Genomic DNA, 27930 nt, shown 5'->3' with positions numbered 1-27930 from the left:
AGCGCCGTCGGCAATCCCGCGTGAGTGGGTTGACGAGACTACTTCCAGGTGAAAAACGCGATTTTTGGAGTTTGGCTGATTTGACGTCTTCCCCATGGGCAAACGCGGGAGCCGCAGCCGGAGCCAGCTGCTCAACTCCCTAACTAAAAAGCAGAAGAAGCATCTGAGGGATTTCGGCGAGGAGCATCCTTTCTATGACAGGTATGGAGAGGCAAGGCTGGGACCGGCGCTGCCGGCGTCCTTTCCCGATGAGAGGCCGCGTGTTCCCGCGTTTGGTCCGCCGGTGCCCCGGGGATAGTGACAGGGCAGCTCCCACCGCGTCCCACGCTGCCCCGGCGCCGGCCTAGCTCGCCCGCGGATTCTGGCGGCTTCCCGCCTGAGATGGGGTTCTTCACCGGTCTTTCTACCTTTTGTTGAGCCGGTAGCTTTATGCTATACGGTACGCCTTCTGTGTGGCGACTGGGCAGAGATTTTATAAGCTTGTTTTCGTTTTATATGTTTTTAAAGAATTGCTTGGGGGCTTCCCTGGTGGCGCAGTGGTTAAGAGTCCGCCTGTCAACGCAGGGGACAGGGGTTCGAGCCCTGGGCCGGGAAGATCCCACATGCCGCGGAGTAACTAAGCCCGTGCGCCACAACTATTGAGCCTGCACTCTAGAGCCCGCGAGCCACAACTGCTGAGCCAGTGTGCTGCAACTACTGATGCCCGCGACCCTAGAGCCCCTGCTCCGCAGCACGAGAAGCCACCGCAATGAGAAGCCCGCGCACCGCAACAAAGAGTAACCCCCGCTCGCCGCAGCTAGAGAAAGCCCGGGCGCAGCAACGAAGACCAATAGCAGTCAAAAATAAATAAATTAAATAAGTTAAAAAAAAAAAAAGAACTGCTTGGGACCCTCGACATCACCGATCTATTCAATGGCAATGAGGAAACTAATATTTGGGTACTTGTGGGTTCCTCTATAAGTGTCCAGACTCTCAGTTATGATCTTAGCGCTCATCCCACAACTTTGGGCTGCTTTATCAACAGTTAGAGGGGTAGTCTACTTAAGAAATTGCTAGAAAAGGTGAACCCCGAGGGCTTTTATTTGCCAAAATTTCCCATCTTTTGGATGAGAGCCAGTTACTGTGTGACTGTAGTATTTGTCATGTGGTCTTGTTAGACTTTTTCATTTGTCTATTATTATCTATTTGGCATATTCTTACAAAACCTGTCCAAATGCATATGGAGTTTTTACTTGACAATAGATATATTTATAACGGTATAGTCTGCCATGTTCATTTAAAGTTGTATCATTAGACTTTTCCTAATTGCTACATACTAGTAGTTAAAGTTTAACATTACCTGTTTCTTCTCAGGGTTTCCAGAAAGGAAGCAAAACCACAGACTTGTCAACTGGTAATGCTTTATACCTTCTTTATGATAGTTGATTCTGGGCTGTTACTTTTAAGATTATATATAGGAATAAAGTTTGGCTACATTTCCACTCTTTTTGATTTTAGATGTAAGCTATATTTTAGTAATATTGCTTAGTTTTAAGTGCAGATGTCTGTTAAAATGCCATTGTGATAACTAATATAGTACAGAGTATGAAACTGTCCTGAGAGATTAGCCTGTTAGAACCTGTTAAGGAGGCTTACCAGAGGGCTCTTGGTGAATCCTAAGAGGGAATGTCTTGTTTGCTTAACATAAAATAGAGTGCAAAATCATCAAAGGTCTTATTTCATTAGCACAGACTCAAAAATAAACTACACTTTTTTGTCGTTAAGTTTTCCTGTTGCTCCTTTACAGGTGCCAAATGTCTGACACATAGGTTAAATCGCCTTATAACCTAAAGCTCCATGTTTTTAGTCTGCTGTCTTCCCATGTGGAGCATTAGCAGTTCAAAGAAGAGGAAGAGCTTTTAGAATCATAGCTAGATTAGTTGTTTTAAACAAATTTGGTGCTAGGTTTGGTTGAATAGATAGGATTGCATATTTGCAGAAAAGCTAGTTTTTATTTAGAAAAGTCTGAACTTGGTTCCACTGTGGGCCTGATGATAGTCGTGGGGTAGCAACAAGAACAATATAATTTTTGTTTTTAAAATCCCCGTTTTCCTTTTAGTCAGAGAGTTTAGATACTTCAAGTTCTGAAAGTGAAGCAGAGAGTGAACCAGAACAAGTTTCTGGTTACAGCAGACTACTTGCCACATTAAAGGATGTTTCCAAGGAAGATGAGGAGGAGGAAGAGGAAGAAGACAGTGTTATAGATGAGACAGAAATGAATCTTGAAGATGGCGATAGTGACATCAGTGTGGAGGAAGAGACGGCAGTAGAGTCTACTGACATACAGAAGAGTAAGTGTCTTTGATGTGGGTTTATCATCTTTGCAGGGACCACAGACAGATTGCCCCAGGGGCATGGTGTCTTGTACTGTATGAGCTGGGTGAAAGCACATGGATTCAAAGCAGAGATTCTTAACATTGTTGGGCTCTGTGATATCTTCAAGAATCTGATGAAAACACAGGACCCTCTAAAAATGCAGAAATGACATTTTTGCTTATGATTTCCAGGATTTCATCAATCCTAGTTAAAATTCCCCTGATTGAGAGGAAAGGGAACATAATTCTGTTTTTGTAATGGTCTCAATTTATGAAAGAGATTATTGTTCCTCCCTTAGAGGAACCAAGTTTAATGGAAGATAGACATAAAATATACAGAGCTTTTCAAGCATCAAATTTGAATGGAACCAATAAATATAAGGTGTTAAAGAGATGCAAAGTGGTCACATGCTGCCAGGGTAAATGAGGGGAGGCTTCAGAGAAGAGCTGGGATTGAAAGCTTAAAGGAACTCTGTCTCACTCAGACATCTAGGTGACAATTTTTAAAATTATTAACTTATTTATTTTTGGCTGCATTGGGTCTTTGTTGCAGTGCGCCGGCTTCTCACTGTGGTGGCTTCTCTTGTTGTGGAGCATGGGCTCTAGGCACGTGGGCTTCAGTAGTTGTGGCATGCGGGCTCAGTAGTTGTGGCTCGCGGGCTCTAGAGCGCAGGCTCTGTAGTTGTGTCACACAGGCTTAGTTGCTCCGCGGCATGTGGGATCTTCCCAGACTAGGGCTCGAACCCATGTCCCCTGCATTGGCAGGCGACCAGGGAAGTCCCCATAGGTGACTTTTTAATTTAACTTTAAAATCAACTTTATTGAGGTATGAATTACATTCAACAAGGTGTACCCATTTTAAGTATGTAATTCGATAAGTTTTGACAGATGTGTATATCTATATTGTCACTGCCGAAGTCAAGATACAGAACACTTCCAATACCTACAAAAAGTTTCTTCTTGTCCTTCTACAGTCAGTTTCCCAGGCCTGGCATCAGGCAACCACTGACATGCTTGCTTTCACTCTGTATTAGTTTTTCCTATTCTAGAAATTCACATGAATGGAAGCATACAATAAGTACCCTTTTGCGTGCGGCTTCTTTGGCTCCTCATGTTGTTGTGACTCATCCGTGAAGTTCATGTTAGTAATTCATTTCTTTTTATTACTGGAATAGTAGTCCATTGTCTGAATATATCTGGGTAACTTTTTATATCCTATTATCTTAATGCCTATTTGCCTTGCTGTATTTTTTTCTATACTTTAAGGTGTCACACACCATTCTTAGTATTTTAATTCATCACTTGTACTGGGATTAAAAAATCGTTGCCTCAGACTTAGGGATTTTTTTGTATAATTTTGTTGGTTTTCCAGTTTTCTTTCATGTTTTGCGTTTTTAAAAATGAAAAGTTTGGTTTTTTTATTATAAAAGTAATATATATTTACTGTAAAAATTTAAGAGGGTAATATAGTTAACGTATATCTCCTCCACCCTGATATGAACACCTTTAACATTTTATAGAACCTTCCAGACTACTTTTTTATGGATATATGAATGAATACAAGTATATACATATATTTGTGTGTATGTGCATAATGGTCTCATACATTTCTGTAACTTTTTTTCTTTAATAATATAACGTGTGTAACTGTGGGTTCACATTAGCTTAATCACATAGTATTCCATTGTAAATAATATGTGGTAATTTAATTAGTACCCCATCGATAGAAATGACGAAATCATTTTTTTCTAGTTATTTGTTATAATCAACGCTGATTTGAACATCTTTACATGTACCAGGTCAGCAGTCAAGCTCAATTTTGAAACTTATGTCTTCTACCTGAATTTGCTTAAAAGTAAATGATAGCCTAAGGAATTAAATTTCATTTGTCAACAGAAGTGTAATTATATTTATGAGTAGTAAATAATTTCACAAAATGTTTATCAAAACTGCAGATGCGGCCTTACCTGCTGACCCTAAGGGAAAAGATGGGCACGGGCCACCTGGCACATCAGAGGAGTCCCCAGAGGAGTTTACAGATGCAAAACATGAGTCACTCTTCAGCCTAGAAACCAATTTTCTCGAAGAGGAAAGAGGAGGCCACTGTTCTCTGAAAGCATCACAAGGTCAGAGCACAGCGCATGTTGTTTGAATTCAGCTGGTGCTTAGTATGGGTGGTTGTGGTCTAATACCTGTTAAATCTCCTGTTATTGGAATGAGCAGCAATAGAAACAGATAGTTTAGCAGCTAGATGTAGAGCTGGAAAGAAATGCTTCTCCAAGATCTTTTGTGTTTTTCAGGGTTAGGCAGTGTTGGGAGTGGGCGCGGCTGTTCAGGAGAACAAACAGTTGAAGAATGATAGCAGGGAAGGCCAGTTCTCCAAAGCTCACGATCCACAGCTGGGGTCAGGGGAAGACTTCTGATTTTTTTCCCCAAGCAGGGAAGGGAGAGAAAGAGGAGAAAAGTACTTTGCATTTTTCTCTCTGTCCTTCACTTGCTCTTCCTTATTGGAGCAGTAATTTTCCAGATTTGTGAGACCCGGCAGTGGTTAATCTGATTGGTCCTTATTACCAGGAAGCACCTCAGAAGCCAGAAAGCTCTACCCTGTCTCCCCAGTCTCTCTCTTTATTTTTGGCTGCATTGGGTCTTTGTGGCAGTGCGTGGGCTTCTCACTGCGGTGGCTTCTCTTGTTGTGGAGCACAGGCTCTAGGCACGCAGCAGTTGTGACACGCGGGCTCAGTAGGTGTGGCTCGCGGACTCTAGAGCACAGGCTCTGTAGTTGTGGCGCTTGGGCTTAGTTGCTTAGTTGCAGCTAAGTTGCTTAGTTGCACGTGGGATCTTCCCAGACTAGGGCTCGAACCCGTGTCCCCTGCATTGGCAGGCAGATTCTTAACCACTGTGCCACTGGGGAACACCCCATAGGCAACTTTTTAATTTAACGTTAAAATCAACTTTATTGAGGTATGAATTACATTCAACAAGGTGTACCCATTTTAAGTATGTAATTCAGTAAGTCTTGACAAATGTGTATATCTGTATTGTCACTGTCAAAGTCAAGATACAGCACACTCTGGGCCATGCCTCTGTCGCCATGACTGTCACTTAGACAAGCCTGTGGTAGGCCGAGGCCAGGCTCTGCTGTCTCTCAGGTCCTGTGTCTTATTCTATGCCTGGGTGGGCAAGTCAGGCTGGTCTCATTCCGTGTCCTGACTGCCTTTTTTGGTCCCAGTGCCATTCTTCAACCAGCTGTGTCATTGAAGTTGAAATTTAATCCTCATTTGGTTCTGTTAGCTATTCTGGACAAGAGGAAGAAGTAGCAGGTAGAATTTGGGCACAAACCGCATTCTGAACTCAAAAAAACTTAAAACAAAAACCCCTGGAGGAAACATTAGGAGGCTTGACTATCCTAAAGTTTCTCTGGTTGTTTGGTCTGTACTGATATATTATCACCTAGAATTCTTATTTCCTATTGTTTGCCTTTATCTTAGGTCTTAATATAAGGTGCACTGCATTTGAAGTTTTACTACCTGGGTCCTTGAATGGGTCATTTAACTTTGCTTCTTACGTGAGTGGGACTGGAAGAGAAGATTGGGTGGCCAGCGCAGAGCACTGACCCTGAGCAATGACCCTACCATTTTGATCATTTGTTCACCTCAGCTGAGTGTTGAGCATTTATATTTGTCTTCCAGTGCAGGTTAAATCAGACATGGAACCTGCCCTCAGGGATCTTGCAGTCTAGTTAGGTGAGGTAGGACATGCACATACATGTGTTGGTGTGGATAACTGAGGGCAGGGTGGGGCACTTGAGAGAAAGTGATGACTGTCTGTAGGGGACCAGAGATGGCTTCTTTGGAGCCAGAACTGTGCCTGACACAGTAGGCTCCTGGGAAATAGTTATTTATTGTGAGTCAGGGAGTAACATTCAACTGATACTATTTGGATATATAGATATGCGGTGAAGGAGAGGATAGAATTTTCAGTTAAAGGAAGGAAAGCCACAGTGGCAGAAGAATTTGAGAGCCATGTAATTAAAAAATTACATTAGAGAGGTAGGTTAGAGGTGTATGTTGAATTTCAGACTGAGAAGTTTCTTCAGATGTTTTTGAGCTGGGGAATAATGTGATTAAAGAAATGCTTTAGGGAGATGAACCTGTCAGAAACTTTTAAGCTCTGGACTGGGATAAATGATGGGGAAAGTTGATGGGGAAAAAGATGAGTTAACATCATGAAGAACAGGATGTCATTCACGGGGGAAGACTGAAAAATCCCTGTCATTTGCTCTAAGTGTTCTAATATTCTTTATTTCTGAATTAGATCCATTTGCACAACATGTAAACAAAGAACTGAAAGAAAAAGAAATCCAGGCTGTTGCCACAAATCCCAAAACTACCCACCAGCTAAAAGTAAGCATTGTTCCATCATCACAGTCACAAATGGAGAAAAGCAGTGGTCTTGAGTTTTAGTGGTCTCCCTGAATGTATGATACACAATGGGGGATATGTATCCCCCATTCCTAACCCTTGGTAACCACTAATCTGTCTCCATTTCTATAATTTTGTTATTTCAAAAGCGTTATATAAATAAAATCGTACAGGTTGGCTTTTTTCACGCAGCATAATTCCCTGGAGATTCATCCCAGTTGTTGGCATATATCAGTAGTTAATTCTGTTTTATTGCAGAGGTCATCCTTTCTTTATTGCTAAGATCAGCAGTTTTGTTACAGTGCAAAAATTCCCAAACTGGTATTCCACAAAATATTATTCTTTACGATTCTAATATATGTCTCCAAAAAAAAAAAAAGAATCCAAAACAACAACAAAAACCTTGTTCCACGACCAAGTAAATTTGGGAAACTCTGGGTCAAATGAAGTGGAACAGAGTCCTTGTTACAGGACTCAGCAGAACCTTTAGTGTCTGATCTGCATGTGACTCTCCCTGAGGGGGATTAGGTTTTGTGGTGTTTACCGAAGTTATTTGACCGTCGGGCCCGCTTTTTTTGTGTCTAGAGTAAAATTTGACTTCCTACCGTGTGGTCCACAGGACAGTTTGTGACCCAATGATCTAGTGAAGAGCTCACAAGGTTTCTAAAGTCAGAAACCTTGGGCTCTAACCTTTAGCTCTGTTCTCCCCTGTTTGTCTGAATCCTATAACCTCTGAATCTCAGCATTTCCTAAACTGCAAGAAGAGCATTATAGTGTTTACCTTGTAAGGTTGTTGTGAGGATAAAGTGAGAGGACCTGTAAGTTGTGAAAGGCCTTGGTAAATTATAAAGCACTATATGAATGTAAGGTACTATAATTCATTTCTAACTTAGTTCTTGATCATTTCTCCCACAGTGGCCCATCCTGGGCCAGCTTGTCTTTTCATCCAGGTTTCAACAGTTGGAAACCTTTAAACCCCCAAAGGACATTGACTTAAAGTCACTTCATCTCCAGAAGCCTCTGGAATCCACCTGGATCAAGACCAACAGCCAGTTCCTCTCTGGTCCCTCAAATTCAAGTAGCCCCTTCACACCCCTCCAGAAAGAGCTCTTCTTAATTATGAATTCTTACCGGGACCTGTTCTACCCAGAAAGGACTGCCCTGAAGAATGGGGAAGAGATCCGCCACGTGTACTGCCTGCATGTGATAAATCACGTCCTCAAAGCCAATGCCCAGGTGCTTGCCAACAACAGCAGATGCCGAAGCCAGAAACTTGGGGTGGGTGATGATGATGACTTCAGGGACCAAGGGCTAACGAGGCCCAAGGTGAGTGGCGGCAGCAGACCTTTGCCCTCAAGGAGGCTGTAAGGCACTAACATATGGGTCCTGGCACCTAGCAGGTTCTTAGATGTTTTAATGATTGGAGTAATGAATGAGTCAAAGAATGAGCGTATTAGATGGGCCAGGTAATGTCAGAGCAGTGCTGCAGACAGCTCAGTGGACTGTCTCTAACAGCAGATCTAACTGGAAACTTGAGTAGGCGGTACCTCCATGATAATTCTCTCCTTAAAGATAAACCCTGATCCTACATAAGTAACACTCCACTATAAATCTCTTCTTTGTGATTGTCAGAGCTGGATGGGACCTTAAGGAGCCTTTTATTCAGTCCCTACATATTACACCTGTGGACAGAGACCCAGATTCGTAGAGGACCTTGCTAAAGAGAACCAGGGAAAAAGTAGCAGAGACAGGACTAGAACCAAGGATTCTCTTCACTAAGCCACAGAAATATGTAAACCTTGGAAAACAAAATCCCTATTTTTGCATTGTATCATTATTGCTGCTTAAAGTGATGATTACATTTATGTGAGCTCATAAGCCTAAGCTCCAGTGGTTTGGGGGCTTACATCTTTTAATTCTGTCTACATTTTTCATGATGTCCTGGAGCTAGATACTGTGCCTCCCATACCCCCTTAACCCCTTAGCCTTTGTGTCTGTATTGAAGAAGCCTCATCTTCTTAGATTCTTCTCATTGAGCTTAATAGGATTTTAGGATTTTAATACTGATATGGCTCTTAGAGATTTCTTAGTCCAACCCTCTTGTTTGATAGTTGGGGAAACCAAAGCCTAGACACTTACTTAGTGTGACAGCCGGGACAGTAACTTGGCCCTCTTCAAAACTGATCCATCATCCCTGCACTGTACCAAACTGAATCACTACACCCCTCTGGCTGTGCTGGTTGCCTTTCTGGGAAACTGCCTCAGAATCTTGAACATCAGGATAATAAGATTATCTGTTTCCATTTAGAATTGCAAAATAGAATATGAGGTAGATTACCCATGAATCACATTCAGAATTTGGTGAATTGCCAGATCTGACTGGGGTTATATCCATTGATTGTATTGTTTACACAAGGGTAGTTAGAAGTTAATCATTTGTTAAGCATCTTCTGGTTTTTTTCCTCAACAGTTAAAATTAAGCACTTTTGGAAATGTTTGGAAAACTGAATCCTATATTTCCCATTGAAATATGATCTTATTTCAGAAATCCTTTATCATCATTTCTGAAAAGTGTACTAGGAAATGTACTGGAAAAGTAATGATGCTTTAGTCCTCTCCTTACTAGCTTTATTCTCTACTTAATACATCCAATTCATTTGTTCAGCATATTCCTTGGGTCTTACGGATCAAAATACTGAACTAAGTTCTGTGGGAGACAGAAATGAGTAACATTTCTTGTCCTCAAAGAGCTTTGTGTGTTTATGCCCTTGGGTTTTTGCTAATGGACACCTTTGTTAATGGCAAATACCTCAAAAGGTATTTCAACGTTCTGCTTAAGAATTGCCCCCCAAGGAGCCATGAGATTGAAGTCCATAGGACATGGTGCTGTGGGTCGGAAAGATGCTCAGCCTTCAGTACTGAGCCAGGTCCTGTGTAAAGGGGGTGACACGGATGTGGTCCTTGGCCAGGGACTGCGGAACAGAGGGCTCCTTGGGTCCTCAGCAGGCTCACCTCGAGCTGTCCTTCCTTCCCCTCGCCCCTCCAAGGCTGCCCATCACTCCCTCCACAGGTGCTGATAGTGGTACCATTCCGGGAAGCTGCTTTGCGGGTGGTACAGCTCTTCATCAGTCTTCTTGAGGGCGACAGCAAGAAGAAAATAATTGTAAGCAACAAAAAGAGGTTTAATGGAGAGTATGGCTCAGATCCCGAGGAGAGACCACCCAACCTGAAGAGGCCTGAGGATTATGAAGCTGTATTTGTCGGCAACATCGATGACCACTTCAGGACTGGTAATTCCTCCTTGTCAAAACTGAGACCCTGAGGGACCTGAGGTGTGAGGTGCACATAGCTGGAAGCTAGAAGCCTGGAATTAAGCATTCTTTCAGAGGGTCACTGACTCAGCCTCCTAGCAGAACCAGGATGCATTTGAGACGTCTCGTCTGCCAGGGGAGAGTCTTGCCTTGGCTAATGGGGTGCATACTTGGCTAATGGGATGGAGTGTCTGTGAAGGCATGTATGAAAGGCACATGCATGTTTATAACAAATGTCTCAGCATGCCTATAGCTGGTAGCTCACAGTCAATGCTACAGGGGTTCTTGGGGGAGTTGGAGGTGATGGGGCTGGGTAGGTCAGTCTGGGGAAGATGAGTAAACTAGAGCATCTGTACGTAATGGACTTTCCTCCTTCCTGCCATGTGGAGTGCCCACACCTGAATTATCTCCACTCTGGACTTACTGACTCCCACCCAGCTTTGCACATTTTTGCTTGTCTCATTCAGCTCCCATGTACTTGGTTGGTTGTACATTGAAAAAGTTCCTGGAAAATATTTATTAGTCACATATGCCCATTTACCAATTATTAAGCATTTACTATGTGCCAGGCACTGTTAAGAAGCTGGAGATATGGAATTAAAAGTTACTGTTAAGGAAGTCCAGCCTTAAGACAAATCAGACAGTATGGGATGAGACGTGTTATGGTTAGAGGATAGTGGGTGTTCTGTTTAAAGTATTTAAAGCAAATATCCTTACTCAAAATGGGCACAGGACTGTTAGGGAAGGCCTTCTGTTGGAGGTACCCTCCATACTAAGTTGAAACCTAAGTAGGATTTAGCCAGGTACAAGTGGGGTGAAGAGAGTGGAAGAAAAAGTTTCAGACAGGAAACTGCATGTGTGGAGGCATCAGGGTGGATAAACCGGCATGACCTAAGATTCAGAGGCTTTAGCATGGCTGGAGTGTGCAGTGCAAGGGGATGCGAGCTTACGGTTAGTTTTAAACATATGCAGGTGGCCAACAAGCAGCTGATAAATCAGTCTTCTGATTAATTGATATATAATTGATGTATTAGTTTCAGGTGTACAACATAGTGATTCAATGTCTATATACCTTACAAACTTATCACAACAATAAGTATAGTTACATTTGTCACCATACAAAGTTAATGCAGTATTATTGACTATATTCCCCATGGCATACATTGGATCCCTGTGACCTGTTCACTTTATAACTGGAAGTTTTATACCTCCTGATCTCCCCTATCCATTTTGCCCACCCTCCAACCCCACCCTCCCTTCTGGCAACCATCAGTCTGTTCTCTGTGTCTATCAGTCTGGTTTTTTGTTTGTTTTGTTTTTTAGATTCCACATCTAAGTGAAATCACATGCTATTGATATTTGTCTTTGTCTGACTTATTTCACTTACTGTAATACCCTCAAGGTCCATCCTTGTTGTCGCAGATGGCAAGATTTCATTCATTTATGGCTGAGTAATATTCCGGGGTGTGTGTGTGTGTGTGTGTGTGTGTGTGTGTGTGTGTGTGTGTGTGTGTGTGTGTGTGTGTGTGTGTGTGTACACACCACATCTTTATCCATTCATCATCTGTGGACACTTAGGCTGCTTCCATATTCCATATCTTGGCTATTATAAATGTTGCAGTGAACGTAGGAGTGCATATATCTTTTTGAATTAGTGGTTTTTTTCCTTTGGGTAAACACCCAGAAGTTGAATTGCTCAATTGTATGGTGGTTCTATTTTTAATTTTTGAAGAACATCCATACTGTTTTCCATAGTGGCTGCACCAATTTACATTTCCACTAACAATGCACAAGGGTTCCCTTTTCTCCACATCTTTGCCAGCATTTGTTATTTCTTGTCTTTTTGATAAGACCTATTCTGACAGGTTTGAGGTGATATCTCATTGTGGTTTTTTTTCTCTCTCTGCTTTGGTTAATAGCAACTTATAATACATGGTGGCTGTAAGAATTTATAACTCCAAAATCACAGCCGGTCATTTTATATTATTTCATTTTGATCACAGCACTTACTAGCCCCCTGATACATTCTTCTTCTTTTTTTTTAATTGGAGTAGGTATAGTTGATTTACAATGTTGTGCTAATTTCTGCTGTACGGCAGTGACTCAGTTATACACATATATACATCCTTTTTTATATTCTTTTGCATTATGGCATATCCCAGGAGACTGGATATAGTTCCCTGTGCTATACAGTAGGACCTTGTTGTTTATCCATTCTAAATGTAATAGTTTGTATCAACTAACCCCAGACTCCCAGTCCATCCCTCCCCTCTACCCCTGACCTTGGCAACCACAGGTCTGGGAGTCTGTTTCTGTTTTGTAGATAGGTTCATTTGTGCCATATTTTAGATTTCATATATAAGTGATATCATATGGTATTTGTCTTTCTCTTTCTGACTGACTCCTCTTAGTATGATAATCTGTAGTTGCATCCATGTTGCTGCCAAATGGCATTATTTTGTTCTTTTTTATGGCTGAGTAGTATTCCATTGTATATATGTATCACATCTTTATCCATTCATCTGTCAATGGACATTTAGGTTGTTTCCATATCTTGGCTATTGTGAATAGTGCTGCTATGAACATAGGGGTGCATGTATCTTTTTGAATTATAGTTTTGTCCAGGTATATGCCCAGGAGTGGGATTGCTGGATCATATGGTAATTCTATTTTTAGTTGTCCAAGGAACCTCCATACTGTTTTCCATAGTAACTGCACCAACTTACATTCCCACCAACAGTGTAGGAGGGTTCCCTTCTCTCCACACCCTCTCCAGCATTTGTTATTTGTAGACTTTTTAATGATGGCCATTCTGACCAGTGTGAGATGGTACCTCATTGTAGTTTTGATTTCTCACTGTGATTTTGATTTGCATTTCCCTGATGATTAGTGATGTTGAGCATCTCTACATTTGACTGTTGGCTATCAGTATGACTTCTTTGGAAAAATGTCTATTCAGGTCCTCTGCTATTTTTTAATTGGATTGTTTGGGGTTTTTTGATAATGAGTTACATGAGTTCTTTATATATTTTGGATCTTAACCCCTTACTAGATTTGCAAATATCCTCTCCCATTCAGTAGATTGCCTTTTTGTTTCATTGATGGTTTCCATCGCTGTGCACAAGCTTTTTAGTTTGATGTAGTCCCATTTGTTTATTTTTGGTTTCATTGCCCTTGCCTGTGGAGTCAGATCCAAAAAAATATCGTTAAGACTGTTGGCAGGGAAGTTACTGCCTATGTTTTCTTCTAGGAGTTTTGTGATTTTCAGGTCTTATGTTCAAGTCTTTAATCCATTTTGAGTTGATTTTTGTAGATGGTGTAAGCTAGTGTTCCAGTTTCATTCTTTTGCATGTAGCTGTCTAGTTTTCCCAGCACTATTTGTTGGTGAGACTGTCTTTTCCGCATTGTATATTCTTGCCTCCTTTGTCATAGATTAATTGACCATATAAATAATGGATTTATTTCTGGGCTCTCTATTCTGTTCTGTTGATCTGTGTCTGTTTTTGTGCTATTACCATACAATTTTGATTACTGTGGACTTGTAGTGTAGTTTAAAATCAGGGAGTGTTATACCTTCAGCTTTGTTCTTCTTTCTCATAATCAGTTTGGCTATTCAGGGTCCTTTGCAGCTCTGTACAAATTTTAGGATTATTCTAGTTTTATGAAAAATGTAATGGGTATTTTGTTAAGGATTGCATTAAATCTGTAGATTTCTTTGGGTAGTATGGATATTTATTTTTGAATTTTTGAATTTTATTTTTTTATACAGCAGGTTCTTGTTAGTTGTCCATTTAATACATATTAGTGTATACATGTCAATCCCAATCTCCCAATTCATCACACCCCCACCCCCACCACCACTTTCCCCCCTTGGTGTCCAGACTTGTTGCTGACTTTAGAGGAAAAATTTTCAGCTTGTCATTTTTGAGTATTATGTTAGCTGTGGATTGGTCATATATGGCCTTTACTATGCTGAGGGATGTTCTCTCTACACCCATTTTGTTGAAAGTTTTTAACATAAATGGATATTGAATTTCGTCAAATGCTTTTTCTGAATCTATTGCGATGATCATATGATTTTTATACATTGTTAACATAGTGTATCATGTTCGCTGATTTATGGATATTGAAACATCCTTGTATCACTGGAATAAATCCCACTTGAACATGGTGTATGATCTTTTTAATGTATTGTTGAATTTGGCTTGCTAATAATTTGTTGAGGACTTTTGCATCTATGTTCATCAGGGATATTGGCCTGTAATTTTCTTCTTTGTAATGTCTTTATCTGGCCTTTGTTTCAGGGTAATGCTAGCCTCATAAAATAAGTTTGGAAACATTTCTTCCCGTTTAATTTTTTGAAATAATTTGAGGATAGATATTAACTCTTTAAATATTTGGTAGAAATCACCTGTGATGCCCTGGACTTTTGTTTGTTGGGAGTTTTTGATTACTGATTCAATTGCATTACTAGTAATTGATCTATTCACATTTTCTTTTTCTTCATGATTCAGTTTTAGAAGATTGTGTGTTTCTAGGAATTTATGTATTTCTTCTAGGTTATCTGAATTGTTGGTGTATAATTGTTCATAGTAGTCTCTTATGATACTTCGTATTTCTGTAGTGTCAGTTATAACTTCTCTTTCATTTCTGATTTTATTTGTGCCCCTTCTCTTTTTTGCTTATTGAGTCTGGCTAAAGGTTTGTTAATTTTGTTTATCTTTTCACAGAACCAGCTCTTAGTTTCATTGATCTTTTTCTTTTTGTCTCCATTTCATTTATTCAGTATTTCTCATTTGACTTTTATTATTTCCTTCCTTCTTTGTTGGAAGTTTTTTCCTTTCAGCATATTTGAACATATTACGTCATTTCCTTCTGGACCACAAAGTTTCTGATGAAAAATCAGCTGATATTCTTATGGGGAATCCCTTGTCTGTAATTAGTTGTTTTTCTCTTGCTGCCTAAGATTCCCTCTTTACCTTTGACTTTTGATATTTTAATTATAATGTGTCTTGGCATGAATCTCCTTGGGTTCATTTTGTTTGGGACTCTTTGTGCTTGCTGGACCTGAATGTCTGTTTCCTTCACCAGGTTAGGGACATTTTTAGCCATTATTTCTTCAGATAAGTTTTCTGCCCCTTTCTTTCTCTCTGTCCTCCTTCTGGGACCCCTATAATGTGGATGTTAGTGCCTCTTTCTCTCTCTTCTTCTGCGACCCCTTAACACCGATGACAGTACACTTGATGTTGTCCCACAGTTCTTCCCTTAAACTGTCTTCATATTTTAAAAATATTTTTACTCTTTGCTGTTCTGTTGGGGTGATTTCTACTACCTTGTCTTCCAGGTCACTGATCTGTTCTTTCCTACCATCTAGTCTGCTGTTGATTCCCTCTAGTGTATTTTTCAGTTCAATTATTACTATCTTCAGCTGTATGAGTTCTGTTTAGAGCTTTCTTATATTTTCTATCTCATTTTTTTTTTTTTTTTTGGTGGTACGCAGGCCTCTCACTGTTGTGGCCTTGCCCGTTGCGGAGCACAGGCTCCGGACGCACAGGCTCAGTGTCCATGGCTCACGGACCCAGCCGCTCTGCGGCATGTGGGATCTTCCCGGACTGGGGCACGAACTCGTGTCCCCTGCATTGGCAGGCGGATTCTCAACCACTGCGCCACCAGGGAAGCCCTATCTCTTTCTTGAGTTTCTCACTGTGTTCGTTTATTCATCTCCCAAGTTTGCATCTTGGGAGATGCAAACTTGAGCATCTTTATGACTATGACTTTGAATTCTTTATCAGATAAATCACTTACATCTGTTTCATTAAATATTTTTTCTGGGGTTTTATCTTGTTCCTTCATTTGGAACATGTTCCTCTGCTTCCTCATTTTGCTTGACTCTCTGTGTTTGTTTCTGTGTATTATGCAAAACAGTTATTGCCCCCTGTCTTGAAGGAGTGGCCCTGTGTGGGAGATGAACTATATTTTTAACTTTTTCCTAGTTCTTGGTTGTCTTATAAACTCTCTCTCTCTGTTTGTTTCACTCCCATGGAGTCTAGAAATGCAGTCCCACCCCCATCTGCCTGAGCCTGGTGCTCAAGGAGTGTCCCCTGTGTGGGCTGCGTGCGATTGTTGCCTCAGGTCATGTCCTGTGAGTGGCATGAGATGGGGTAGGCATGGCTGCTCGTTGTCCATGTTTGTCAGTGCTGCACACAAGCAGTGCAGGGCAGTGGGGTAGGGGGTACTCACCCACCACCACTGTTAGCAACTTAGAGTGAGAGTGCAAAAAACGGCACCCACCAGTGCCATCAAGGCAGAGGGAATTTGTAAAAGTGGCATCTGCCAGCATTCTGTCCCCAGAGAGAGTCCCAGCCAACTTCTGCCCCTCTGGTAGGTGCTTTAAGATTAGCGAGTGAATCTCCTTCACATATGATCTGGGCTCTTTACAAACTGCTACTTGTTGCTTAGGAAAGAGATGTGGGCAGGAAAATATAAATTTTTGTGATGATAATGTTAAAGCTATAATTAGTGATTATATTTATCCAAAGCTTTATGTAGAATGAAAGAGAACTTGTGGGTGAATCCAGGGCTTTGTAGAAGAGCTCTTTGAATATGGAAAAATAGATAAGGACCAGGTCAGTAATAGGAGAGGTAAGTGTTAAAGTCATGAAAACCACCGGTAAGGAAAAGAACATTTCAAGGAGGGTGTGCTTATGTATTCGTGACAAGAAACACTAAAGTGCCATTGAATTGGTAACTGAAAGCTGTTGGTGACCTTAGCAAGAGTCATTTCAATGGTGTCCTGAGACTCAGAGGCAGATTGCAGTGCATTAAGGAGTGGGAGATTTTAAATTTTCTGGAAGGTTTGTCAGTGAAGGAAAAGAAGAGGGTGGGAGCTAGAAGGGACCATAGATGCAAAAGAGGGATGATGATGATGATGATGATTTTAATAATTAAAGCAGTTTGAGCACAATTATATTCAAAGGGGAAGATGTGGAAGGTACAAGGGGAGGCTGCAGTTTGAGAGGGTGGAAGCTAATGGCTTGGTGGTGACCCATGAACTGTTGTGTGCTTGGCTGTTTTGTGTATAGGAGTGGCAATACTGCAGAGAAGCATCCGACTTTATGCCCCCTTCTATTCGTCAGACATCCTCATTGCCTCCCCTCTGGGCTTGAGGACCATCATTGGTGGAGAAGGAGAGAAGAAGAGAGATTTTGACTTTCTGTCTTCTATTGAGCTTCTCATCATTGATCAAGCTGACATTTACCTGATGCAGAACTGGGAGCATGTCTTGGTAATACTGGTCATTAATACTTAGAGACAAGAAGCTCAGTGATTTGAGTCTGAAATGGTTATTTAAGTCCAGATTAAAACTCAGCTTGGGGGGCTTCCCTGGTGGCACAGTGGTTGAGAGTCTGCCTGCTAATGCAGGGGACACGGGTTCGAGCCCTGGTCTGGGAGGATCCCACATGCCACAGAGCATCTAGGCCCGTGAGCCACAGCTACTGAGCCTGCGTGTCTGGAGCCTGTGCTCTGCAACAAGAGAGGCCACGACAGTGAGAGGCCCAGCACCGCGATGAAGAGTGGCCCCTGCTCACCGCAACTAGAGAAAGCCCTCGCATAGAAACGAAGACCCAGCACAGCAAAAATAAATAAATTAATTAATAAACTCCTACTCCCAACATCTAAAAAACAAACAAACAAAAAAAACAAACTCAGCTTGGAAATGGAAATATTCCACGTTTTCCAATTTGAAAGTGGGAAATGTTGTCCCCTCTTCTACCCACAAGTTGGTCAGTAAAGTATCCAGAAAGATAAAAATTCTTGTCAACATTTTCAAATCTCCAGAAAAGATTTCTTCCCCTTAAAAGTTGCTTCTAGTAATAGACCAGTTTAGTGTGGTTGGTTGGTTGCTTGAAATTCCTCCTCACCAGGAATGTTTTTATCTAAAATAGTTCCTCCTATTTATGCTCGTTCTCTTTTGTTTGGTCTTCAGTGGAGATGGGAAAACATTGCTCATGATTTCTTAATTTGTGATGTTTTACAGAGAAATGTAAGGTGTTTTTGTCCCCCTACTGTAATTTGTGCTGTAATTTTTTTTCTCCCTCTCAACATACTCTGCAATGTTTTGGGGTTTAGGATTGTGCTTTGGAACAATCCTCATCACAGAACTATAGGTTTTTTTTTATAAGGCATGTGAGAATTTACCTTTTCTACAACCCCAGGACTTGGAGTAAGTTTGGGACAAATAAAGGGGAGTACTTATTTATAAAGTAGGGAATAAACTTAGAGTACTTGTGACCCTTCAATATACGTTACAAGGTCAAAATATGATTAAAATAGAAAAGGCATGTCGATGGTTGAGTCATCTTTATTTTGAGCAAAAGGCACATGTAGTCACTCAGGGAATTGTCTAACGTTTTGGGAACCAAGTCATGGAAGGACAGCAGCTCTGTTTTCTGTGTCATTTCCCTTCTTGTCCAAGTCTGGAACTGAGTTGCTTATAGAGTGACCAGAGTGGCATTTCAGAATTTCTTTTAAAAGAAATATTCTGTATAGGTACCATCTTCATCCTTTTTGAAAGATCCACGAGGTGGCCAGTTTGAGCTTTTCTTCTTGTTCACTTGACTGTGGGCAAGTCACTCACCCATCTGAGCCTGTTTTCTTGTTGTAATTTGGGAGATGATAGTATGTACTTCATGGGGTTAAATAAGATGATGGGCTTATAGAAAGGTTAGCAATGCCCAACAGGTAAGTGTTCAATAAGTATTAATGGAGTATTATTTCTGCTCAAAGCATTTGATGAACCACATGAACCTACTGCCCTTGGACTCACATGGGGTGGACTTTTCTCGAGTGCGCATGTGGAGCCTCAATAATTGGTCCAAGTACTATCGTCAGACGCTGCTGTTTGGGGCCCTGCAGGATGCCCAGATCAACTCTGTGTTCAACAAGTACTGCATCAATGTGCAAGGCCAGGTGGGTTCTCTCCTTCTTTCTCTGAATTTTCATGAAGTATTGTATATTGTTTGGGTCATGAGGCAGAAGGAGAAGATAGCATTTGGTCAACAATGGGGATAGCTCACTTCCTAATGTTCTCACTCCTGGCAGGTGGCTGTGAGGAACGTCCCGATGACAGGCTCCATCAGTCATGTCCTGGTGCAGCTCCCACATGTCTTCCAGAGGATAGAAGCTGAAAACCTAGCTTCAGTGATTGATGCCAGGTACCCTTCCCTGTCCCATTGGACCTGTGGGGGTCACAGAGAGGGATTTTACTTGGGCATTCAAGTTTAGAATTGTATTCCATGTTGGCTTTATTAGTTACCATTTATGAAATGAAATGAGATAATTGAATCCAATCATGCCATTGACAGAGGAGGACACTGAAGGCCAGAGAAATGGTGTCTTGTCCTAGTTCCGATAGTGGCAGGGTTAGTAAATCAGGGGTACTTTCCCCTAGACTGTGGCATTTTTAAATTACATTAATTTTTTAATGCCGCATGTCAACAACTTAATTCTAAGCCCTTCAGGGCAAGAACTGTTTTTCTAATTCTCTATGTAATTTTCCCCTGTCTTCTCATTGTGTTTAGTCAGGGGACGCATGGTAGCAGAATGGTGCTTAACACATGGTAGGTGTTCAGTAATTATTTGTTGCCTGACTTATTGACAACTGAATGAATGAATGATAACAGTTATGTACTTCCTAGAATAATTCTCTGGGATGTACCAGCATCACATCTATTCTTTATGATGAATAGTGTTAGCACTTACTTTTTAATGCGCTTAACAAGTTTTATCCTTACATAATCTCTTTGCAATGAGGTAGGCCAAATTGGCCTCTTAGGGGAGGTGGAAGAAGATTGTGACTTGCCCAGGGTCATGCAGTTGGCATTGACACTATGGCTCACCTCTAGACCACTGACTTTGCCCTTTGCCTTTCCAAATCAGGTTTAACTTTTTCGTCAACAAGATTTTGCCTCAGTATCGTGATGCAGTCATGTCTCACACGCTTATCTATGTCCCCTCCTACTTTGACTTTGTGCGTCTCCGAAATTACTTCAAGAAGGAGGAACTGAACTTCACTCATATCTGCGAGTACACCCGGAAGTCTGGTGTCTCCAGGGCCAGACACTTCTTCCTTCAAGGAGAGAAGCAGTTCCTGCTCCTCACAGAGCGCTTCCATTTCTACAAAAGGTAAAGTAGGGCCAGGTTTCAAGTGTCCTCTCTGGAGGGCCTGCTTCCAAGTGCATGGTGGGCTTTGCTGTGTTATAAGGTCCTCCCTTGCTTCACCTCCTGCAGACAAGCCAGAGTTTGGGGGGCTGGACAGACTTTTCTTGATTGGTTGGTTGGTTTTCTTCCAAAATGGGCATTGTTGGAAAAGGTGGTAGAAACGAATGAGTGACTGCAGCATAACCTGTATATAGATCTGGAGTGGGTCCATACTTAGGGTACCTCCTGTAGTTGTGGGTATACCCCTCAAGAAAGCCATTACAGAGTTGAGCAGCTCTCGACAGGGACAACTCAACTGAATACAGAAAGGGAGGAACCTGTTGTAGAAGCACAGATGAAACATTGGGGACTGTGTGGTCTGTGGAGATGGAAGTTGAGTACAGTGTCAGTGTTCAGAAAGTTCTCATTTGTCCTGAGGCAGTGCACACACACTTCTGCACCAAGGAGAACCAGGACTAAGGGGCTCCTTGAAGTTTATGAGAAGCAAAAGGTGAGGGGCTTAGAGTTGAATATTTAAGGGCTTCAGGGTTTGCTTAGCTTCCCCACCATGTGACTTTGACACAATCAGTTGGATTGGCCTTTTTTTTCTTTTTCTTTTTTTAAATTCTAATTAGAGTGTTAGTAATATTGAGCCTTCTGTTACTATTTGGGATAGTTGCAGCCCTTTGTGCCCCCAGAGTTTGGTTATTTTATTGTTTTGCTGATTCTCTCTGCTGCCAAATCTAAAAGCCCCGTTCAAGCTCTTACCTAGAGAGACTGGAAATTGCATCCTATAACCTTTTGTTTCCTGATTCACAATAATGTCCAGTGAGTTTAAGTTCTGACTTTACTGTTTCATTAATTCTCGATCATAAGCTAATGAGGGGACCGTTTCCTCAGAATCCCTAATATCTAAGCCTGAACTCTTCTAGGCTTTGGAATATATTAGATGATGCACCTTGGCATTGCATTGCCTTTTAGTTTATGCTGATGTTAGGATGGTGTTCCTCCGAAATGTTCTCCTTACCAGGATGGGGAGGGAGGGATCCAGCAGCCTGCCGGAGCGAAGCAGGCTGGCGTGACATGACTTCTTTGGGTACTCTGCTGCCTAGATGATCTGCTAGTGGAGAGTTGAGGAATGACTACATTTGTGTTTGCTGGGCTTCATTCTTGGCTACCCAGACAAGGCTGTTTGGCCCAAGAGTGTTAACAGATGCCTTCTTGCTGGCCTCATTATTTGCTTTGTTCCAGTGAGTTGCTGTTTTCATTCATGTTGGAAATGGTATTTTGGGGGAGTTTGCACTCAGCAGGTCTAAAGAGCCCTTAGTTTTCCAAAAGCTTGATACATCAAAGCAAGTCCTTTAAATGAAGTGGATGGATTGGAAAACATCCCAGCGTGATTGTCTGTAGCAAGTGTGAACTAAGCTGGGATGAGGACTGCTCTCAAGTAGCAGCTTTTCAAGGAGAGGGCATAATGTCAAAGGAGCCCTTTCTCTTAAGTAGGCAGGACAGTCTCCTGTCTTACACTGTTCATTTATTGACCAAACTGTTTTGTCCCCAAAGTCACTATAAAGGCAAACCTAGGGGCTTCCCTGGTGGCGCAGTGGTTGCGCGTCCACCTGCCGATGCAGGGGAACCGGGTTCGCGCCCCGGTCTGGGAGGATCCCACATGCCGCGGAGCGGCTGGGCCCGTGAGCCATGGCCGCTGAGCCTGCGCGTCCGGAGCCTGTGCTCCGCAATGGGAGAGGCCACAGCGGAGGGAGGCCCGCATATCACAAAAAAAAAAAAAAAAAAAAAGACAAACCTAACACGTGCCATTTACTTTATACCCTGGACCAGGTTAGTGGGTGTTTAAGTTGAATGGAGATAATCTGCAACTGCCAATTATCTCAAGGTTCCCAGCAGTAGATTTTTTTGCTTGAGAGGTCACCAAGGTGATGATGGGTATTTTGATCTGCAATGTCTTTGTGATTTGATTTTTTCATTTGACCTTGGGAAAAGTACATGTATTTTAAACTTTAGTATCCAGCTTTAAAATTCTGTATTTATATTCTCTATGGAAGTAGGCAGTGTTAGACATATTGCAGTTCGTTTGTGAGCTAGCAAAAAACTTTCAACCTGAGGATTTGTTTTCTTTGGGGAGATGAAACCAGTAGAATCTTAGGATGGGATGGGCATTTGGTCATGATGGCCCTCCTGAGGGGAGGACAGTTCACAGTTCTTTCTCTGAGCATTATCAGTGGCTTAGCACAGGAAGGAGGATTCTTAAGCAGGGGGCAATCATAAACTCTGGAGGTAGGATTTCTGGAGGTGGGAAACGCTAGTGGGGTGTTTCTGAGTGCTCCCTGCCCCAGGGAGAACCCCAGTTGTAGAAGTAACAGACCTAGTCTTTACAGACTGTATGCAGGAGCCAGCTTTGCAAGTCAGTTGTGGTGCCTCATTTATCTTTAACAGTTGTCAGGTAACATAGACATCTGGAATGTCCTTAGTTTTAGGTCCTGTCACAGTGTTATGCCATTTTGTAGGGGTCACTGAAGATCCAAAGCACATACAGGAGAGGAGGAAGGCAGGGGAAGAGGTGCAGAAGATCATGGGAATTGGTATTAACTGCCCCTCTGAAGAGGTTCTGGTCACGTTCTCTTATTTCCAAGAGATGCCTGGTCTCTACTGTGGACGAATTGGTACTAAGAGAGATTTTCTTGGTTTTTAAATATTATACCTATTGGAATTGGTTTTGTTGTTTTATTTTGCTTTAAAAATACTCTCATAATAAGAGTATTACACAATTATTGTAGAGAACCTAGAAAATCTAGGTTAAAAAAATGGGATCACCTATAATCTTACTGATGTAAATACCCATTTTGGTGTATTTATTTCCTGTCTTTTTAATGTAAAAAACATGTGCACATGCACACACACACAGACACAGGCATTTTAAAAAGGATACCAAAATTGGGATCACAGTGTACACATTGGGATTTTTTTCTTTTATCTTGAATGTTTTATGTGCTTATTGAAAAAAAGCTTAAATAAGTTAGCATTTTGGTATATATTTGTATGTTATGGATGTATTTTTAAGTTAATATATATATAGTTCTACTATATCCTGCCCCCGCTCCAACTTTTTATTTGGGAAGATTTCATTTCGAAAGACATTGTAAGACTATCCTAGTGAACATCTCTAGCTCCTTGCACTTAGACTCCACCAGCTGTTAGCATTTTGCCACATTCTCATGTACCCACATTCTCTGTCTCTCCTTCTCTCTTTCCATTCACATCTCTTATTTTTTCTTCCTGAACCATTTGAGAGCAAATTACGGGAGGCTTCATGACACTTAACTCCTAAATCTTTCAGTCTATAGAGCCTAAAAACAACATTCTTTTATCTAACCACAACACCATTAACATACCACTTGACATTACTGCAGTAATACCATCTAATATTTAGTCTGTATGCAAATTTTCCTAGTTGTTCCCAAAATGACTATTACAGCTGTTTCTCACCCCCCACCCCAATCCAGGATTTAGTTAAGAATCCTACATTGCATTTGCTTGACATGTTTCTTTAGTCTGTTTTAGCAGTTCTCAAGCAGGAGCAGTTTTGCTCCCCAAGGGATATTTGGAAATATCTGGAGACATTTTTGGTTGGCACAGTTGGAGGGTTATTCTAGTGGTCTAGTGGTTCAAGCGGGTCAAGGCCTGGGTGCTGCTAGATGTTCTACGGTGCACAGAACAGCCCTTACAACAAAGAATTACCTGGCTTAAAATGGCAGTAGTGCCAGGGTTAAGAAACCCTGATCTAGAATCATTCTCTTCCTTTGTTCCTTGTTGTGATACTGATATTTTTTGAAGAGTCCAGTCCAATTTCCTGTAGAACGTCCCACATCTGGATATGTCTGTTTTCTTATTATTTAGATCAGTGTTCCCAAACTTTGCTACATATTAGAATCCCCTTGGGGAGCTTTTAAAAATCTGAATGCCCTGGTCATACCCCAGTATCAGTTAAATCATGGTGTTTGGGGATGGGGACCAATTACAGGTATTTTTAAAAAACATAGGTGGTTCAGTGAGCGTCAGAGTTCGGGGACCAAAGATTTAAACATTATTTTAGGAAGAATTCTACATAGAGGATATTGTGTACTTCCCCCTGCATCTCCTCAAGAGGCCCAGGGTGTCAGTTTATCCCACTTTTGGTGATACTAAATGTAATCACTTGGTCAAGGTAGGTCTGCTAAATCTTTACATTGTAAAAATACCTTTTCTGTGTAATTATAAGTAATCTTTAAGATGTGTATAGCATCCTTTTTAATGGTTGTGTAGTGTTACATTGTATCGGTATATAATTAACCCAGTTTCCTTTTAATGGGCATATTGATTTGTTGTTTTCTGTTATTATGTACAGTAATGCCAAGAGCATCTGTATGCGTAGTTGATGGCATAGTTGCCTAGGCATTTCCTTAGGATAAATTTGGAAAGGAAAACTTATTTGTTCAAAAGCTCTACCCAGTTTAAAATTTGCTGTGTGTTGCCACTCCCATCTTCTCCCCTCCCCGCTAAAATACACACTCACAATAATTTATTCTCCATTAGCCTATTTCTGTAAAACCCTACTTTCTTCCGGTGACTTGATAGTCAAAATGATACCTCATGGTTTTAATGTCTTTTTCTTGCTTTTCTGTGTTTTTTGTAATTGTCAGTTGAATGTAGAGCCTGAGTAAGTAGTTGGCCTGGGCACACCTCTTCTGTCAGGCCACTAGTGTGGCAGTTGTGAATCTAGTTAGGATTTGGTTGTTACCATAGTTAACCTTCTGTTTACCACAGACTGCCAGTCCCTCCAGCAGACGGTGGCCCACTGTGGGGCCCGGTGCTGGAGGGCCTCGTCTCAGTGTCCTGCTCCCCTCTCAGCTTTCACCATGCCCTGCACCCCTGTGCCGAGGGAGAGCCTCTCCCCACGCTCCTGCCCCTACCCCAGCAGCAGGCCGCTCCTGCTCGCTCCTCCCCTCAAGGCTTGAAGTGGGGCAGGTGTTCTCCTCCTGGTCCAGCTCAGATGCAGGCACGTTCTGTCCATCCTGGGCTTTGGAGCTGGCGCTTTCTCAGGGTTCCTGCACCACCCTCCATGGTGGCCAGCCTCTGCCTTGTTCTACGAGGGGTCTTGGTGGGAAAGAGTTCCCTGCTTCTCTGCGGTGGTGGCAAACATCTGCTTACATCAGTGCAGGATCTTGGGCTGAAGAGGCTTCATGCCCTTTCCCCAGGACAGACTGCTCTTTTTACTGGATGTAAGTCCTGTGGTGGGGAGGGATGAGGTGAGGGGTTAATGCCCCTTCCTTAGGGCAGACAGTTTTGCTGCTTCTGACTCCACCCCGGCAGTTGACCTTTGCCCCTCTCATTGGCTTCAGGCTTTAGCTTCATATACAACATGGCTCTGGGAAGAGAGTGAGTTTTCATGTCTGCACCACCATCAGGGTCTCTCAGGTCTTCTGCCTTGCCTCCAGTCTCTCCGGGGCTCCCAGTGGAGACCTATGGAAAAGACCTCATGACTGTGAAGTAAAGGAGTGTCCGGGAACCCCAGGGATTCTGAACTGTCGTGCAAGCCCATAATTGCCCTTTATGAACTTGTTAAAAGTGTAGCTTTTTTCTTCCTACCCACTTTCTTAGCAGCTGCCCTCATCCCCACTGTGCTCTGCCAAAGGTGAAGTGGTTCATATGTCCTGTCTTTCTTCAGACAGTCTTGTCACTCTTTGGAATTCAGTCAGTGATGGGCTGAAGCTGGCTCTTAAGGTATGGTTGCACATCTCTTCCCAGTTCCAAGTTCAGCAACATGACACTGGTAGCTTGAAAAGGAGTAATTACACCACAGAAATTGGCAAATGCTTCAGATCAGCACCTGTCCTCCCCCACTGGGAATCCGTTGTTAAACACACACCAGGGCACCGTTGAATCAGTTCACTTGGTTGCCCTGTGACATCAGCTGTCTGTGCTCAGGAAAAGGAACCCTGTTGTAGATTATCATTTTCTTGTTAGCATGGGAGCAGTATTCTCTTGAGTTTTCTACATACTAAGCAGAAATGGAACTCCATGTTTGTTTTTGTTTGTTTTGATAACTACTGAGACAGAACTGTGTTTTTCAACATCATTAGCCATTAAAATTCCTTTATGGAAAGAGGATGTGGAAAGATGAACCAAGTAATGGACTGCAGTTATATTTTGGAAGAGGAGGGTCTCCAGAGACATCAGGATGAGCCAAGGGATAAAAAGACAAGGAAAACTTATCGTCCATGAATAAAATAAAATTCCCGAGGGAGTCTGACATCAGCCCTGTATGAGGGTCTAACAGGAAAAATCAGAACCTTGTCAACGTATAAAATCTTTGGTCATGGAGCCCAAGAGGGAATGATTGATCTCAACCCGCACCGTAAGGCGAGTCCCTAGGGTCTGCACCCCCCCAACCCACCATGCAGCCCTGTGCAGCAGGGAAAGAAGCGAGGAAGCTGTTGAAATTAATTGCCTTCCCATAATGCCTAATGGGTCCTCGGGCAGGATTTTGTAAATGGGTGAACTTGGGACATCTGCCATGGAGTTAACGTGTCTTCAGAATGACAAGAAAAGACTAATGGGAGTGCATTTACAGTTTATGCAGTTTATTTTATGTACTGGGTCTGGTCTGACCTCATCTCCATTATAGAACACTGTTTTGCCTGATTATAATAAGGATAATGTTAAATTGGAAATGCCTGCTTTTCAAATTTTCTGCAACAGATTTCTAATCCTTGTCTACTATTCTTCCCCACCCTACCTCAGTCTGTTCAGATTAGGCTCAAGAAGTGCAAATTCATTTTATCATTATCTTAAGCCAAACATTAGGAATTCAAATACACTGTCACAAAAAATGAGCCCCTCCAGCTCAAATTAGAGTAACTTTTGGTCTGTGTGTTATTTGTGCCATGGTCTTTCTCCTTGCATAAAAGAGCGAGAGTGACTGTGTCCCTGTAAAACTCTTCGGTAATTTTTCCATAAAATTTCTCATGTAGACATAGCCTCTCTCCTTCTAACAGATACACAATAAAAGGCATCAGGAACCTGATTTTCTACGAACTGCCCACATATCCCCACTTCTACAGTGAAGTCTGTAACATGCTGCAAGCCACCACCAGAGGAGAGGAAGCTGCCTGGACCTGCACTGTCCTCTACTCCAAGTACGATGCCCAGAGGTTGGCTGCTGTGGTCGGGGTGGAGCGAGCTGCGCAGATGCTGCAGTCCAAGAAGAACGTCCACCTCTTCATTACTGGAGAGAGATGAGAATTGGTTGGACAGGAAATAGTGTTTGGTGTGATATATCATGCTTGATTCTGTGTCACTTGGACCTGATTCTGATCACTTACACAAAGAAGGGCTGCAGCAAGGAAGGAGCACCAGGCAGGTTCTTATCAGATTCTTCTTTCTTTTCAGATCATATATACCTGAAAAGTTCAGTGTAAACCAGATTTTGGTAAAACCCATCTTTCAGAGGTCAGGTGAGAGCTCATGGGACTCTGAGAAGTTGATAGAAGGAATCTTCTACTTGTGAATTTTTTTGTACGCCATAAATTCTTTTGTTGTGATTTCACCTCTAATTTATTACACTTGGTAAATTCTTTCAGATTTGCC

General features: G+C 42.0%; 1 protein-coding gene across 6 annotated transcripts; it reads left to right on the top strand.

The window, feature by feature from the left end:
* UTP25 (UTP25 small subunit processome component) lies at positions 1 to 27930 on the top strand. Of its 6 annotated transcripts, none has more exons than XM_055084101.1 (13): positions 1 to 201; positions 1354 to 1393; positions 2099 to 2330; positions 4310 to 4480; positions 6669 to 6757; positions 7691 to 8101; positions 9846 to 10065; positions 17223 to 17371; positions 18874 to 19056; positions 19189 to 19301; positions 19668 to 19706; positions 20026 to 20271; positions 27339 to 27930. In XM_055084101.1, the coding sequence occupies exons 1-13, from the start codon at positions 95 to 97 to the stop codon at positions 27580 to 27582; spliced, it is 2244 nt and encodes a 747-aa protein (XP_054940076.1). In that variant the 5' UTR covers positions 1 to 94; the 3' UTR covers positions 27583 to 27930. The 6 variants fall into 6 exon arrangements, with proteins under 6 accessions (XP_054940076.1, XP_007110243.1, XP_007110244.1 ...); XM_007110181.3 differs by having other exon boundaries at positions 17169 to 17371; XM_007110182.3 differs by lacking the exon at positions 19668 to 19706 and having other exon boundaries at positions 17169 to 17371.

Source organism: Physeter macrocephalus, chromosome 4 (genome assembly GCF_002837175.3).
Source record: "Physeter macrocephalus isolate SW-GA chromosome 4, ASM283717v5, whole genome shotgun sequence".
NCBI classification, from domain to species: Eukaryota; Metazoa; Chordata; class Mammalia; order Artiodactyla; family Physeteridae; genus Physeter; species Physeter macrocephalus.
Note: the sequence above shows the minus strand (reverse complement) of the source record. Positions and strands in the feature narration are given on the sequence as shown.

Excerpts from the sequence above, each read along its gene's own strand:
- UTP25 (XM_007110181.3), top strand. The coding sequence starts at position 95 with ATGGGCAAACGCGGGAGCCGCAGCCGGAGCCAGCTGCTCAACTCCCTA. Across the intron at positions 202-1,353 it reads GAGCATCCTTTCTATGACAG|GGTTTCCAGAAAGGAAGCAA; the intron begins GTATGGAGAGGC and ends GTTTCTTCTCAG. Across the intron at positions 10,066-17,168 it reads CGATGACCACTTCAGGACTG|GAGTGGCAATACTGCAGAGA; the intron begins GTAATTCCTCCT and ends TTTTGTGTATAG.